The sequence below is a fragment of the Periplaneta americana genome, chromosome 5 (genome assembly GCF_040183065.1).
Source record: "Periplaneta americana isolate PAMFEO1 chromosome 5, P.americana_PAMFEO1_priV1, whole genome shotgun sequence".
NCBI classification, from domain to species: domain Eukaryota; kingdom Metazoa; phylum Arthropoda; class Insecta; order Blattodea; family Blattidae; genus Periplaneta; species Periplaneta americana.
The window spans coordinates 108,315,013-108,329,873 of NC_091121.1; the positions used below are offsets into that span (position 1 = coordinate 108,315,013).

Here is a 14,861-nt window from a genome sequence, read left to right on the forward strand (position 1 = left end):
TGCATGTCTATTGCCATTAAGATTTAATAAATGGACACGCCATATTCAGTACAAGGACAAGGAGCGCATATTAAGGAAAATCGTATGTACAACGTAGTAAGTGCCAAAGACCAGTAAGCAAATGTTGAAGATGGGCTGAGGACGGTAGTGGTAGCTATTATGTTGATGATGACTACATGATGGCGGTGGTGATTATATGATAATTACTGTGATTACAATAGCCCACACATGTAACTACTGGACGAAGACAGAGGCAGGCGGAGCAAGCGAGAGAGACAGTTCCAAACGAGGCACGAAAGTAATAGTTAATCAACAAAAATAGGCCGAATTAGCTGGCTGTGCGGGTCCTACGCGAGAAGCTCATTCTCGCAATCAATTTGAGAGTTAATTAATATCGACTCCCACCGTCACAGTTATTGACGCTTTCGTGAACTTCACTTCACACAATATCCTCAGCTGTAAGGGCGGGCCTGTAAATAGTTTGTAATAAAAAGCTGTTAAAGATTGCGGAGTTCCCGCGCGATGGCTTATAATTTACGCTGCAGCAACGTGCCAGTACTTACACTAGGCCCTTGTGCAGTTCTGCGATGCGGGACTCCAGTTCCACTGTCTGGTTCGAGAGGAACCGAAACTCTGAGACGTACCCTGGGGAATGTCGGCGGGGATCGTAGTCGCCCAGTTCAGCTGCAACACAAGAACAAACAGTTATGACTAGGAACCGGATTTTTAGGTTTTCAAGAAGTCCATTTTAGGTTACTGGAATAGGTGAAATAGATTTTTTTTTTTTTTTTTTTTTTTTTTTTTTTTTTTTTTTTTTTTTTGGTTCAAACTGTGAAAAGGGGTCGCAAAAATTGCCTCATTGATAAAAATGTACTCTTACAGTCAATTTTAAATTACATAACTTTTCCTTTTGAGGGGAAGAAGACAGAGGACGGACACTAGAAAGTTTTTTCTCAACCGTACTATCAGGGACTGGAATGCTTTACCTGCAGACTTACTAAAGGCTTTGCCAATAACCAAAAATGTATTTAAAAATAGGCTTAAGGACTTTACTAATTGACGGTAGTATATTATGCACACTATTTAAAGGGTTTAATTGATGTTTTGTTATTTGAAGTGTTTTGTGTCAGTGAAGTGTGTTTGTGTCAGTGAAGTTTTATACTTTCTAGTGCAGGGTTACAGAACTGGCGAGAGAGGGGTGAAAAGCATGGGGAAGGTGTTGGTTCCCCGTCCACAGTCCACCGGCGTTGAATGACGTATCTGTGGCCCGTACGCAATCACATAAGATAGACACTGAATACAAAACCCCTCCCCTACCAATTCAATGACGCGGGGGTGGAAGGAAGGGGTGAGTGACGTATTCCAATGAGTGACGTAACGCCACAATTGTCGCCCAGTTATGCAAGCCTGTTCTAGTGGTAGAGAAAAGTATTTGAATAGTCAAATATTTTTGAAGTGTTAGTGAAATCAGGATAGTATCAGTGAAATGTGTCGTAGTATCAGTGCAGTGAGTGAGTTAACAGCGAAGTGAGTGTAGTGCTGAAAGGTACTTGTGCTTGTATGAACATATCACACTCGTGGGATTTAGTTCGAACTTAGGGTTAAGATACAAATTGTATTTACTTTAAATGTTATTTTAAGTGATCGTGCTTTATTTAATTTAGGATGCACCTTGTTAATTTTATTATACTGTTGTTATTATTTATTATTATTATTTATTGTTAATAGCATTAATTATTATTATTAATTGTGCTTATTATTAATTTTCCTTATTGAATGTAATTAGTTACCACTGCCACCGGGTGTTTAACCATTTGCAGTGTGAATAAATACATATATACATACATACAAATATGGAATCACTTCCAATTCACTACGTAATTAATGTGATTTCACTTGTTTTGGCATAGCTTAACAAACACAAAATATAAAAATTCAATGTTAACACTAGCAGCACCAGAATGAGACGGACTGTACAGAGAATTCAGAAAAGTTCACAGCTCGTACTCGCACACGCAAGATCACAGTTTTCTATCAGTGAATATGCCCGAAAACTTCACGAATTTCAACAATGCGACTTTTTCGCAGTTCAGTCACTTCATACCCGCGAGATTGGAAAGATGCAATAGTGGTTCCAATTTATAAGTCAGGGTCTTACTCAGATACAAAAAAATACAGACCGGTCAGCCTCACCTCTGTGATTTGCAAACAGATGGAACACTTGATTTCAGCTTATCTAAGGCAGCATTGGGATGACTCAAATTGGTTACATAACTGTCAGCATGGATTTCGGAGGGGCTATTCATGTGAGAGTCAATTAGTAACTGTATGTCAGGATTTAGAAGACGGAATAGATTCCAGTAGCCAAGTAGATGCAGTGATTATTGACTTTTCACGCGCATTCGATGTAGTCCCACACGATATATTGTTGGTTAAACTACAATCAACGGGGATTGACGTCAGAGTACTCCAGTGGATCAAGGAATTTTTAACTTGTCGCACTCAGAGAGTACGGGTAGGGGAGGAATTATCGAACCCAATTGAAATTACTTCCGGAGTCCCACAGGGGAGTGCCTTGGGACCTCTTCTATTCCTGGCTTTTGTAAATGATCTGCCAGTTAATATCTTGTCTAGGGTTCGCTTATTTGCGGATGATTGTATGGTATACAGGAAAATAAAAAGTTATGAAGATACTACTCTTCTTCAGAATGACCTCAATAGAATAAACGATTGGCCAATAGCCAACAAAATGAAAATAAATTCTCTAAAGAGCAAAGCCATCAGCTTTACAAGGAAAAGAAATAAAATAGTCGCATCGTATACGTTAGGGGGTGAACCCATTCCGGAAGTTAACAAATGTAATTACCTCGGAATAACATTTAGCAGCGATCTCGGCTGGGGGGAACACGTTACGGACACAGCGGGAAAAGCATGGAGAACGTTACACTTTGTGATGAGGGTACTAAGAAAAGGCTCTGATAAATCCAAAGAGATTGCATATAAATCACTAGTACGTCCAGTAATGGAATATGGTGCTGCATGTTGGGATCCTTAGAGATTAGAACATATTAAGACACTGGAAAAGATTCAAAGACGGGCTCTCAAGTGTTGTCGGAAAAATTCACCATTAAAATGGGACACGCTCAAGGACAGGAGAACGCGAATTCGATTATGCGCCCTGTTCAAAACATACAGAGGTGAGCCTGCCTGGAGAGAAATAAAAAATAGGTTGCAACCGCCAAATTACTCTTCAAGGAACGACCACTCATATAAATTGATGGAAGAAGACAGAGGACGGACACTGGAAAGTTTTCTTTTCTCAATCGTACTATCAGGGACTGGAATGCTTTACCTGCAGACTTACTAAAGGCTTTACCAACAACCAGAAACGTATTTAAAAATAGGCTTACGGACTTTACTAATAGACGGTAATTATACACAGTATGTAAAGGATGTAAATGATATTTTGTTATTGAAGTGAAGAATTATGTTGTGTCAGTGAAGTGTGTTGTGTCAGTGAAGTGTCTTGTGTCAGTGAAGTGTGTTATGTCAGTGAAGTGTGTTGTGTCAGTGAAGTGTGTTGTGTCAGTGAAACGTGTTCCTGTCAGGGAAGCTTTATAGTTTATAGTGGCAGTGCAAAGTATTTCAACAGTGAAATGTTTTTGAAGTGTTAGTGAAATCAGGATAGAATCAGTGAAATGTGTCGTAGTTCCAGTGCAGTGAGTGAGTTGACAGCGAAATGAGTGTAATGTGAAAAGGTACTTGTGCAGATATAAACATATCATACTCGTGGGTTTTAGTTCGAACTTAGATTTAAGATACAAATTAAATTTATTTTAAATGTTATTTTAAGTGATCGTGCTTCATTTAATTTAGGATATTCCCTATTATTATTATTATTATTATTATTATTATTATTATTATTATTATTATTATTATTAGTATTAATTATTTGTATTAATTATTGGTATTATTATTAACTGTATTTTTAATTAATAAGTTTATTATTGTCATTATTGAGTGTAATTGGTTACCACTGCCACCGGGTATATACCCATTGCAGTGTGAATAAATACACATATATACATAGATACCCTTCTACTGGCGTGCCATATCTGCGATCAGTGGAAATTCCAAAATACACACAGTCCAAATCAGTGCCCTTGAGAGATGAAGCCTCTGAAGGACGGCCCGCTATACAAAGAAAGACGGAATTCCCTGTTAACCATTTTATACAAAACAACAAAGTACTGAAAGGGTAAAGCTCGCAGATTGAGTCGCTTTCTCCAATGCAGAACAGAATAAAAATTATAAGATATATCGAGATTTTTAACTATATTTATATAAAATGCAGTAAATATAGAAAAATACATATTAATTATGATTTAGGCTTTTTTAGTTCTTAAGGTCGAATTTAGGTTTTTTTAAGTTCAACACAATTTACATATATGATTATTATGACCATGATTCTGAAAATTATCTAATAAATTATGAGTTTAAAAGTAAGGAAAAAATAGGTAAAAACCTATAGCTAAATCCGGTCTCTAGTTATGACCACGTGCATCAACGCCGGTTACTGTAACCGCCGGTTAAAATTGCTACCTAACTCCTGGTTAAGCATTTGTACGGTGCATCGATTTCGATTAGGTCTTAACAGGAGGTTAACCACGGTCATCTCTAACTGGAAATATTCGAGAGGTGATTAGCAGTACATTAAAATGGCAGCCAGATTCACAGCTGATGATTTCGAAGACGATTACTCTATTTCGATTAACTGAATCAAGATGGTGATGAGCGTGAAGTCGTGTTGTTTGGAAGAGAAAATGCTTACGATAAATTAGGTGACAGGAAATTTCAGGAGAGATTTCGTTTATCGAAATCTACCATGCCATTTATGTTGCAACAGATGAATCACTTGGGATATTCCACAAAGAGAAACAATCCTATTCCTCCTGTGAACCTGCTGCTTTGAACATTACGATTCCGTGCAACTGATATGTTCAGTATTTTGAGTGCACAGATGCACAGAACAACAGCAATACGAGTTATTTACGATGTAAGCAATGTACAGTTCCAGAAACTAAAAATGGTCCGACACTTGAAGATCCTTACATAGCACGATTCACACCACAACGATTTAAATAACGGTATTGTTTGAACAGTATTACAGGAAGGCATTTCACAACTAATGAAAAAGCATGAAATTAATCAGAAAACAATATCAAATTAATGCCTAAGAGTCATTAAACAAACAGTCGGTTAAGGCGCTTGCCTGCCGGTCTGAAGTTGCGCTCGGGCGCGGGTTCGATCCCCGCTTGGACTGATTACCTGGTTGGATTTTTTCCGAGTTTTTCCCAACCTTAAGGTGAATGCCAGGTAATCTACGGCGAATCCTCGGCCTCATCTCGCCAAATACCATCTCGCTATCACCAATCTTACCGACGCTAAAGAACCTAGTAGTTGATACAGCGTCGTTAAATAACCAACTTAATAAAAAAACACGACAAACAGTGTAATAACCCCGATTATGACCATTCATCGCAAGCATTCCGATAGCTCTGTGCTAACGTACTTGTTGGCAGACTACAAAGTTCAGGGTGCGGATACTGTTGAAGGAAGTTTTTTTTTTAAATAATCAATGCAGGTTAATTTCGTTTACCATCATTATATTTTACTGCATGATTTATAAATAAGTATTCATCTCTATTAAGAAGAGATCAATTTTCATCGCATATTTTAAATGCCTTCCGAGTTACAACAATCGACGTAAAAAAAAAAAAAAAAATTCAATAACTGCTAAAGCGATCTCGTATGTACTGTGTACTGAAGGTCAAAGAATACTCAATAGTTCTCTAGCTCTCAATAGGTGGCACCATTATTAAGTCGGTTAAAAAGCATCGGGAAAAATTATAATGGAGATTAAGCATAAATTATTGTCATAATATTGACAATATCAACGGTTTCCAGCTGAACCCAGTGTTGTTTTACAATTAGCAGATGGAGATGGAATATTGAATTCTATAATGCGAGTATATTTATATACGATTGGCTACATTGCTTATCTTTATCATCTACTGATATAAGTAATGAGTAAAGAAGCCACATGTGACCCCTGCTGTGGTTGTCAGATCTCCGGCCTATCACGTAGGCGGCCCGGGTTCGAGTCCCGGTTAGATCTGAGATTTTTCATTGAAAAATCCATGGTGACACTTGTGGCGGGCAAGGTTGCAAGTTGAGGTTTTTCTCAGGGTTCTCCCGTTTTCTCCGTATTAGGCATCTATATCATTCAGTCACCAGTACATTTCGTCATCATTCCATAGTATTCCCCAATCGCCGGCTGGCGAAGCACGGAGGGGGCTGGCCTAGAAACGAGAGAATTGCTTGCTCGAAGTCTGGATATGTAGCTAACCTTAGTGGAGTTAGCTGGTATGGGTTTGGGAATGCGCCTAGTTTGAGGGTTAACGCAATAGATCATAACAGGTCGCAGTGCTAGGCCATACTGCCCCCCCCCCTTCGAAAATCCCAAAGAAGTCACATTTACACAAACAAATTATATTACCGATCACTATCGATTAGGAGTCAGATATCTTTGAACGCCAGTATACCGCTGCTTTGTAGCACTGAACATGCGCAATGCATTGAATCTGGAACTCTGAAAATTCAGGCGCGCTGCTTTTTTGGAGCTGGGCCTCTTTCTTTTGCTGAAGCTATACCTAATAGCATTGATTAGCTCAAGATGTACAGATGTCTCTTTGCCTACGTCACAGGCTGAATAAACAATGATTGTTGACGAGTTCTAATATATTGTACACTTCCCTGGTATAATTGGGTCCCTGGATTGTACACACATTCGCAATATTATGTCTAGGCCTATACTTTTTTCATATTACATATTTACAGCTAGTAAGTAAGCACATCAGTAGCCTACTCCAGGTTCACATTGAAATATAATCATTTCTGGTTTTTATTATGTATTTCATCAGATTTAACGTAATAATACCGACAAGCAAGGAAATGTAAACTGAAATCATAACAGCGCGGAAAAGTAAACAAATTCAATATAAGATACATTCGATTCGATGTAGAACGGAATAAGCGCAGTCGGTTTTAGACGTTCACCATCATATTTGCAGAGGTATGAATGCTTTTCTTTTATCACTTTGTAAAAACTGTCTACTATCACAGACTTTACCTTGGGTAAATGAAGTGTCAGCTAACCATGTGTAAGTAACCGGTGATTGTAATTGGTGCACCGAAATTACATTCTAACTACGTTTACTGCTTACCCATGGTTTCGTAACTCATAGTTACTATTTTTTTAACCAAGGTTGATGCCCTCGCTATTAATATCGTACCGAATGTTTATACAAAATGTCATCGTAAATATGATAACTACCTTACCTTAAATTAATTTATAACTTGTATTTTTAACTGCATATTTAACGATGCTGTATCAACTGCGAGGTTATTTAGTGTCTGTGAAATTGATGATGACGAGATGGTATTTTGAGGATGTTGAGATCGTTTATTCGCCATTACTTGACGTCTTATGAAACTTCAAACAACGAATCAGTTATTTTCATAGTATGACGAACACAGCGATTATGAAGCATATTTCGTTGGAATACTTCTGTATATCCTTTAGATGATATCTCTATCGATCCATTACAGTCATCATTATCTCAGATCTTACCTCAGAAGCCAGAAGGAATTAAGACCAAAAACTTCATTTCGAGATAGGCGAGATTAATGTTCCACTTTTCATTTATCTTTAGGATTTAATTCCTTTGAATTCGAAATATATGCGCCAACTATTCATCCTTGGAATTCGGGAGTACCAACATCAAAGCAAGTATAAAATACTACATATTATGAATCGACCATAAACTGAAAATTCATGTTTGGGGACTTGTTTACTTTTGCCTTCTGACGCAAGAGATACTTTAAATAGCTCCGAGGGATAATAAAGAATCTGAATTCACCTTAATGTATGCACAACTCCTATTTTAACATAGGCCAATATTAAAACTAAATGTGTTACAAACTGAAGTGTTTAAACTACTTTAGTATACACAGGATAAAGGTCTGGGACTCTTAGCACGCAGTCAGTGGCTGAGGTTGGATTGTATAACTGATTAAAATATAATCTGTGTACCAATACTGTTATATAATTTTGATACACAAAATATGGGCTGTCTGGTGCTGGCATCTAAGAATCCATTACCACACAACACCTTTCTGTTTTCTTTTCTCTCTCCCAGTGGAGAAAAGCGAATCACGCCAAAAGCAATCAACGTAATAATTATGTCTAATAGTGACATTCATTATTGCACGACCTTGCAAAACCTGAAACCATAATCAAAATGTCTTCTTACTCATTACACTGTCCAACAAAATATTAATGACTATTATAACGAACTGTATCCAACCCGAGACCCGCTGGGAATCCTTCAGACATAACCTCGATACCTGTCTCATTTCACTTCGTTATGATTTCAGCGGGTGTAAAATGTACACTTCGTCACTGATAGAATTCGTTCACTCATATAAGAGGGCGTCTAAGTAAATGTTAAATAGGATAGGCGACAACGAGCATCCCTGTCCGAACCCTTGATTTATTTTAAAATTCCTTGTTTTCAATGTTGGTGTATTAATACATATGGTTGTATCACAATACAGACATTTTAGAACTTCTATTAACTGTTTGGGGGTATTCTTGTTGTTCTAATATCATTCATAATTTTCCTCTGATCACTCTATCGAAGGTCTTTTCAATGTCTAAAAATATGTATGATGAGACTTTCTTGTGTTAAATTGTAACGTACCTTGTTTACATGTTTCGACCTATTTATGGGTCATCCTCAGAACTGGTCGTTGTCGGTCTTGGCGCCTCTTGTTTTGTTTCCTGTGAGTGTGTGTTCGTGTGGTATAATGTAGAGTCAAAGAGTGTGTGTGTTCTGAAATTGAGTTGTGTGTTGACAATTTCGTTGCGGTGTGTTTTCGTGTGTCTGTATATAACGAAATTCTCAACACATAACTCAATTTCAGAACACACGCACTCTTTGACTCTACATTACACCACACGAACACACCCTCACAGGAAACAAAACAAGAGGCGCCAAGACCAACAACGACCAGTTCTGAGGATACCCATAAATAGGTCGAAACATGTAAACAAGGTACGTTAGAATTTAACACAAGAAAGTCTCATCATACATATTCCGAAGTGATACAGTGTTAAAAGTTGTGTAATCAAGATGTTTAAAAATAGTAGATGAGTTTCTAAGATCCTTTCTTGTCGCTTTTCTATTATTTGTTACACTGTAAATATTCAATCTATACATGATCTGCCTTTCCTGAATTCATTTTGTTCCTCCATTATTTTTGTTTCTGCTATAGTTTGTATTCTTTTGGCGATAAGTTTTTCAGTTTTCAAGAGTCAAAGCGTGTTGTTTGGAACCGTATGCGTTGCTTTGTTAACCTGTCTGAAATGTAGCTCCAATTTACTTTACAATAAATATGAAGTCATGTCAACTTACAATTTAACAGGCCATTAGCAAGGAGAGGTAGCCTATTGAATGGCCGTTCAGCTTGTTCAAACAGAGTACCGGAGATAACGCAGTCTAAGTAAGGACATCTTAATTGCAACTGTGGAGTTCTTTATGGATCATGTATTCACTTAATGCAAAAAATACAAATAATTATCTAAAATTAATCTTCCCACATACAATGTACACTGACAACTTAAGTCTCAAGATATAATTACGGTGTTAATTCCAACACGTGTTTGTTTATGTTTGTACACCGGAGAATGCAATTAATATCCATAAACTTTACCAAGGTCGCAATTGATTCAACTTGAAAAAAAAAAACTTATGAACCTTGCATTGTTTTATGTAGGTGTAGTTCTCAATTTAGACTATAGCAATTATGCATTCGTAATTTGTCTAAAACGCGTGCTTGATTAATTTTGTTTTTATATGAAACAATGTATTATGTGTTGTAAAAACATATTATGACTAAATTAATAAGAGGTGGACTTCATTTTCCACTCATTTAGTTATGTAAAAGATGTTAGGTGTATATAAGGTGGGGCAGAATGAACTCATGATTTTGACTTACATAATTCTCATCTGATAAGTTGGGGTGGACTGAAGCTAGACATGGCATAACATTGATCAAGGTATGCCATTTAAGGTTAGAGCACAGTCTAGTATATACAGTGACGAATCTATGTAAGTAGGGAATATGCATCCACAGATAGTTGCTAACCACTAGGATCGCTACTATCGCCTCATCACATACAATGTGAAACAGTACCGCCACAGTCTATTGTTCCTAGTACCCTCATCAACTTAAGCTTCGTGTCTGTATATACTAGGCTGTGGTTAGAGTATCAATTGTTTAGCTTTACAAAGCAACGATTTCTGTTTTGTTACTGAAATCAACAAATCTGAATTATTTCAGTAAATGTACTGAATAAACATGCCTCGTTGGTCAGCAGAACATCGCGCCACTATTGAAACTTAAAAAAAAACGGAGACTCAGTGATAAAAATACAGCGATTATTCAGGCGGCATTTCAACGATGCAAGACATGGAAGAGTTCCGGATCGTAGCACAATCAATAACTGGATTGAGAAATTAAGAACGACAGCTTCTGCAAGAGATGACAAACCTGCATGTAGTGCTCGAACTGTGCGTACACCGGAGAATGTCACCGTCTGGTTATGAAGTGATTTCATATGCAGCTCACGAGGATTCTGAGCGCGCCAATATCATATGTTGTTTATTTACACTATCAGACAATTCAAAGTGGGCTTCGTCTGACATTATTAACGAATAACGAATGATCCCTGTATCTGGTTCAATAAATGAATAAATTCACTGCAAAATTCCATTCTTGAGATGAAGTTACAGTCCGACAACACTTGCATTATTTGAATTTTGTACGGATGGTAATTTAAATCTATGTGCAATATCCGACGAAGATAATTCAGTTTGTTGATTTCAGTAACAAAACAGAAATCCCTTCCATGTAAACTAAACAATTAATACTCTAACCTTAAATGGCATACCTTGACCAATGTTATGCCATGCCTAGCTTCAATCTACCTCAACTATCGGATAAGTATTACGTAAGTCAAAATCATGAGTTCATTCTGCCCCACCTTGTAGTACAAAAAAAAAATAGCAAACTCAATCCACCCCAACTATCGGATAAGTATTACGTAAGTCAAAATCATGAGTTCATTCTGCCCCACCTTGTAGTAAAAAAAATAGCAAACTCAATTACGACAAAAGTGTAGCTAAGTCGCGAAGACTTCCAACTTGTGGTTTACTTCGTGAAAATAAAGTTGTTAATTTTTTTACAGGTAGGCGCCTCCATGCAACGATATAAATGTAAGTAGCCTACTTGGATTATTAAGTTAAGAAATTCATTTTTATTTTATATCATTTCTAATAATTATATTAATATTTTGAACATATATTCGTGCAATTCATATATTAAATTTCAATTAGTTTGTTCAAATAACTATCCAATAAGAAAACGAAGTTAAGTCGAGTCAATAATCTCTCCAGATTAGTGAAGATCATGCAAAAATGAAGACGTAACAAGATTTTAAAGAAGTTATTCGTGAATATCATAGTTAAAAACTATCTAGAACATGCCACTCTAAAGAAAGAAACTATATATATATATATATATATATATATATATATATATATATCGGGTGCGAAAAATATATATGACATATATCTGCATATCTCTCGCATGCTCTGTCCCGAGCTTCGCTGTGTCATTAAGTCTGAGTGAGTGAGAGGAGCAGAAGTGTTTAGTGGCCAGTTGAATGCAGCATAAAATGGTGTTCACGATAAAACAACGCCTGTTCATTGTCGAGTGTTATGCGAAGCACAATTCATGGAAAAAGTGTGCGGAACTGTTAGCGCAAGAGTTTCAGACTGGACGTGTTTTGGCAAACCCTTCAGCAAAGGCTGCAATGCAAAACTTGGTGGCAAAATGGCGTGAAACGGGCTCTGTGGTGAATAAAAACCGTAACTAGCCGAAAAGAGTTCGAACACCAGAAAACATTGCTCGAGTGCAGGAAAGCCTGGAACAAAGTCCGACGAAATCGCAACGGCGTTTATCTGTGCAAGTGAGAATTAAGAGAACGTAGTGTCGAAACATTATCAAAAAGGACCTGCATCTGTATCCTTACAAATTTACTGTTATGCATGCGTTAAAGCGTCCAGGCGTCCGGGACAGTTTTATTTTGTCCAACCTGTATATATGTAATATAGGACTAGATGTTTTTTACCCAAATTTGTAAGAGGTCATATATACCACTGAGGGTCAAGAAATGTAATTTTTAATTTTTTAATTCAGTAAATGGGCTTTTCTCTTTGGTTTAGTGAAGAAGTTTTAAAAATATCACCAATACTTCTACTGACCTAAAACGTAAGGGCGTGTCATTCCCACGTCACATTTCCCGTAGCTTACAATTTTAAAACCTTTTCTCTGACAACTCTTATAATTTTTTAGATAATTTTATGTTTTTAACAAAGTGTTAACGAGAACTTTAATCAATGAATTTAATGTAATTATGCAAGCAAAACTCATATCTATCACTGTTATATCTTTACTAGATCTTTTTTTTTATAAATCCTTATTTTAAAAAAGTGGAAATGTTTAGTTGATCGAGAAAAGAAGTCAGAAAAAATATTTCTCATTCGTATATTGAAATTATATCGTTCGATTTTGTTAAGGCATTTATTGTGAATAAAAGGAAGTAAAAAGCATTTCAAAATATTGATAATTATATGAGATATTTGAGAAACGATTTTTCCTAATGCAGACTGCACGCGCCAATTTAATTAACCGTAAACTGTTAAAGGTAAATTTATTTACTCTAAAATTTGTCCACTAATGTAAAAGAATTGTTTAAATTCTACACCAAATTTCAGAAAGAAAAGAATTCAAGCTAGAAAGTAATGCATTTTTTAATATTACTAAATTTAGACAGGCGAATTGGGTACAAGATCCCTTGACACATTTCCTAATCAGATGCATACACAACATAACATGTTCTCACCATCACAGTGGTCTTCAATTGCATTTGTTGCAGTATTAGTTCATTTTCATTTTATGAAAAAGATTAAGCTCCTCCGTGGTTGTGGCCTTGTCATGATGGAGAAGTAGACTATTCAATGATTCAGACGGCCTTATTGTGGAGTATAAGCTGCCTACAGGTCGGAGGCAAGAAGAAGCAAAGACTAACCTACAATGGAAAGATGAGACTCAAAGTCCTGAAGGGTAACTCCGAAATAAATCCAGGCGCCTGCTGCTAACCCAACCTTATAGGAATAAAGATCACTCAAATCCCCAAATAAAGAACTGCCGGACAAATTAATACGATGGGACACATGATAGGAAAATGGATAAACGAAATGGAATAACAGAAAATCGAAAAAAAAATCATTCTTAAATGTAAGATATATTAACTGCAAGCTCTGTAAAATAGAACAAGAACCAAAAGATTATATATTATAAAAAGTAGCCATTTCATCCGAACAAGAGAGAAAAGCTGAAAGGTAGAAAAGAAATGTAAAATTATAGGCTATTTCAATTTATGACGGAATCCCACAGAAAAGAAGAGCAATAGCAAGTGTAGCATTAATGTTAAAGAAAACAATGAAGACAGATTTAATACTGCAGTTATTGCTTCATAAGTGAAAGAATATTAACTATACAAATAGGCTGCAATATATTTTTTTAGATGTTATATAGTATAATGTCATACCGGGTTACTACCGAGACTAAGGCACGCTACCCTTAGGAGGCGCGGTCCAAAGGTTCGTCGGTTCGAATCTCACCTCGGGCATGGATGGATGTCTTTTGTTAAATGTTCTGTCTTGTGCGTGCTCTGCTGACTCAGGCTAGGGGAGACCCACATGTGGAATTTTAGGATGGGGAAATGCTTGTAATTCTAATCTCACTCCACTAATACTTATTCAGAAAAGAATAATTAAAATATGCCTTAATGATCCAATTGGTTACTCATCCGAGCTTTTATTCACCGATTGTAATGTTTTGAAAATTAAACGAATTTATTATATTGCCTTATTAAAGTTCATACATAAAAATCGCAATAAATTCGAATTGTATCATCGTAAATATGGAACTAAAAGATATGATTTTATACGACTAGAGGAATCAAAGTGTTTCACAAGCACAGTTCTTAGCCATGGTACCTACTTTGGTCCAAGGTTACATAATAATATAATTGAAAAATACCCAAATTTGAAAAATTTTAGTATCAGAAATTTTTGTTTAGTTTTGTAGCCTACTCAACAAGATTTTACAAACTTATTTGTCTCAAGTTTGAAGTCCACGAAACAAGTTTAATAAATAGTTCAAAGACATGAAACGGGCGAAAGACTAAAATTTCTAGACATTCACATGTAAAATTTAATGCAGATTTCAAATATGTAAATTTTAATAAATGGTGCTATTAAAAAATAAAGTTTGCTGTCATACTCTGTAGGTCTATGCCTGAATAACTTTTTTCGAACAATGGTATCATATTATATTGTTTATCTCCAAGAGCTTTTGTGTAACACTTTTTTAATAAAATTTAAAAAGTTATGAATAATACTCCAAAAAAATTATGGTTTATTTAACGACACAGAGGTTATATCAGCGTCGCCGGTGTGCCGGAATTTTGTCCCGCAGGAGTTCTTTCACATGCGAGTAAATCTACTGACATGAGCCTATCGCATTTAAACACATTTAAATGCCATTGACCTCGTCCGGGATCGAACCCGCAACCTTAAGCATAGAAGGCCAGCGCTATACCAACT

At 36.3% G+C, this 14,861-nt stretch overlaps 1 protein-coding gene across 5 annotated transcripts in view; it reads right to left on the bottom strand.

Moving 5' to 3' along the window:
• The window catches only part of LOC138700074 (band 4.1-like protein 4), a 1,160,862-nt gene that overhangs the window by 203,511 nt on the left and 942,490 nt on the right, over nt 1–14,861 (bottom strand). For all 5 annotated transcript variants that reach the window (XM_069826390.1, XM_069826389.1, XM_069826387.1 and 2 more), the window contains exon 7: nt 564–684. In XM_069826390.1, the coding sequence (XP_069682491.1) occupies nt 564–684 (121 nt within the window). The remainder of the gene's footprint in view (nt 1–563; nt 685–14,861) is intronic.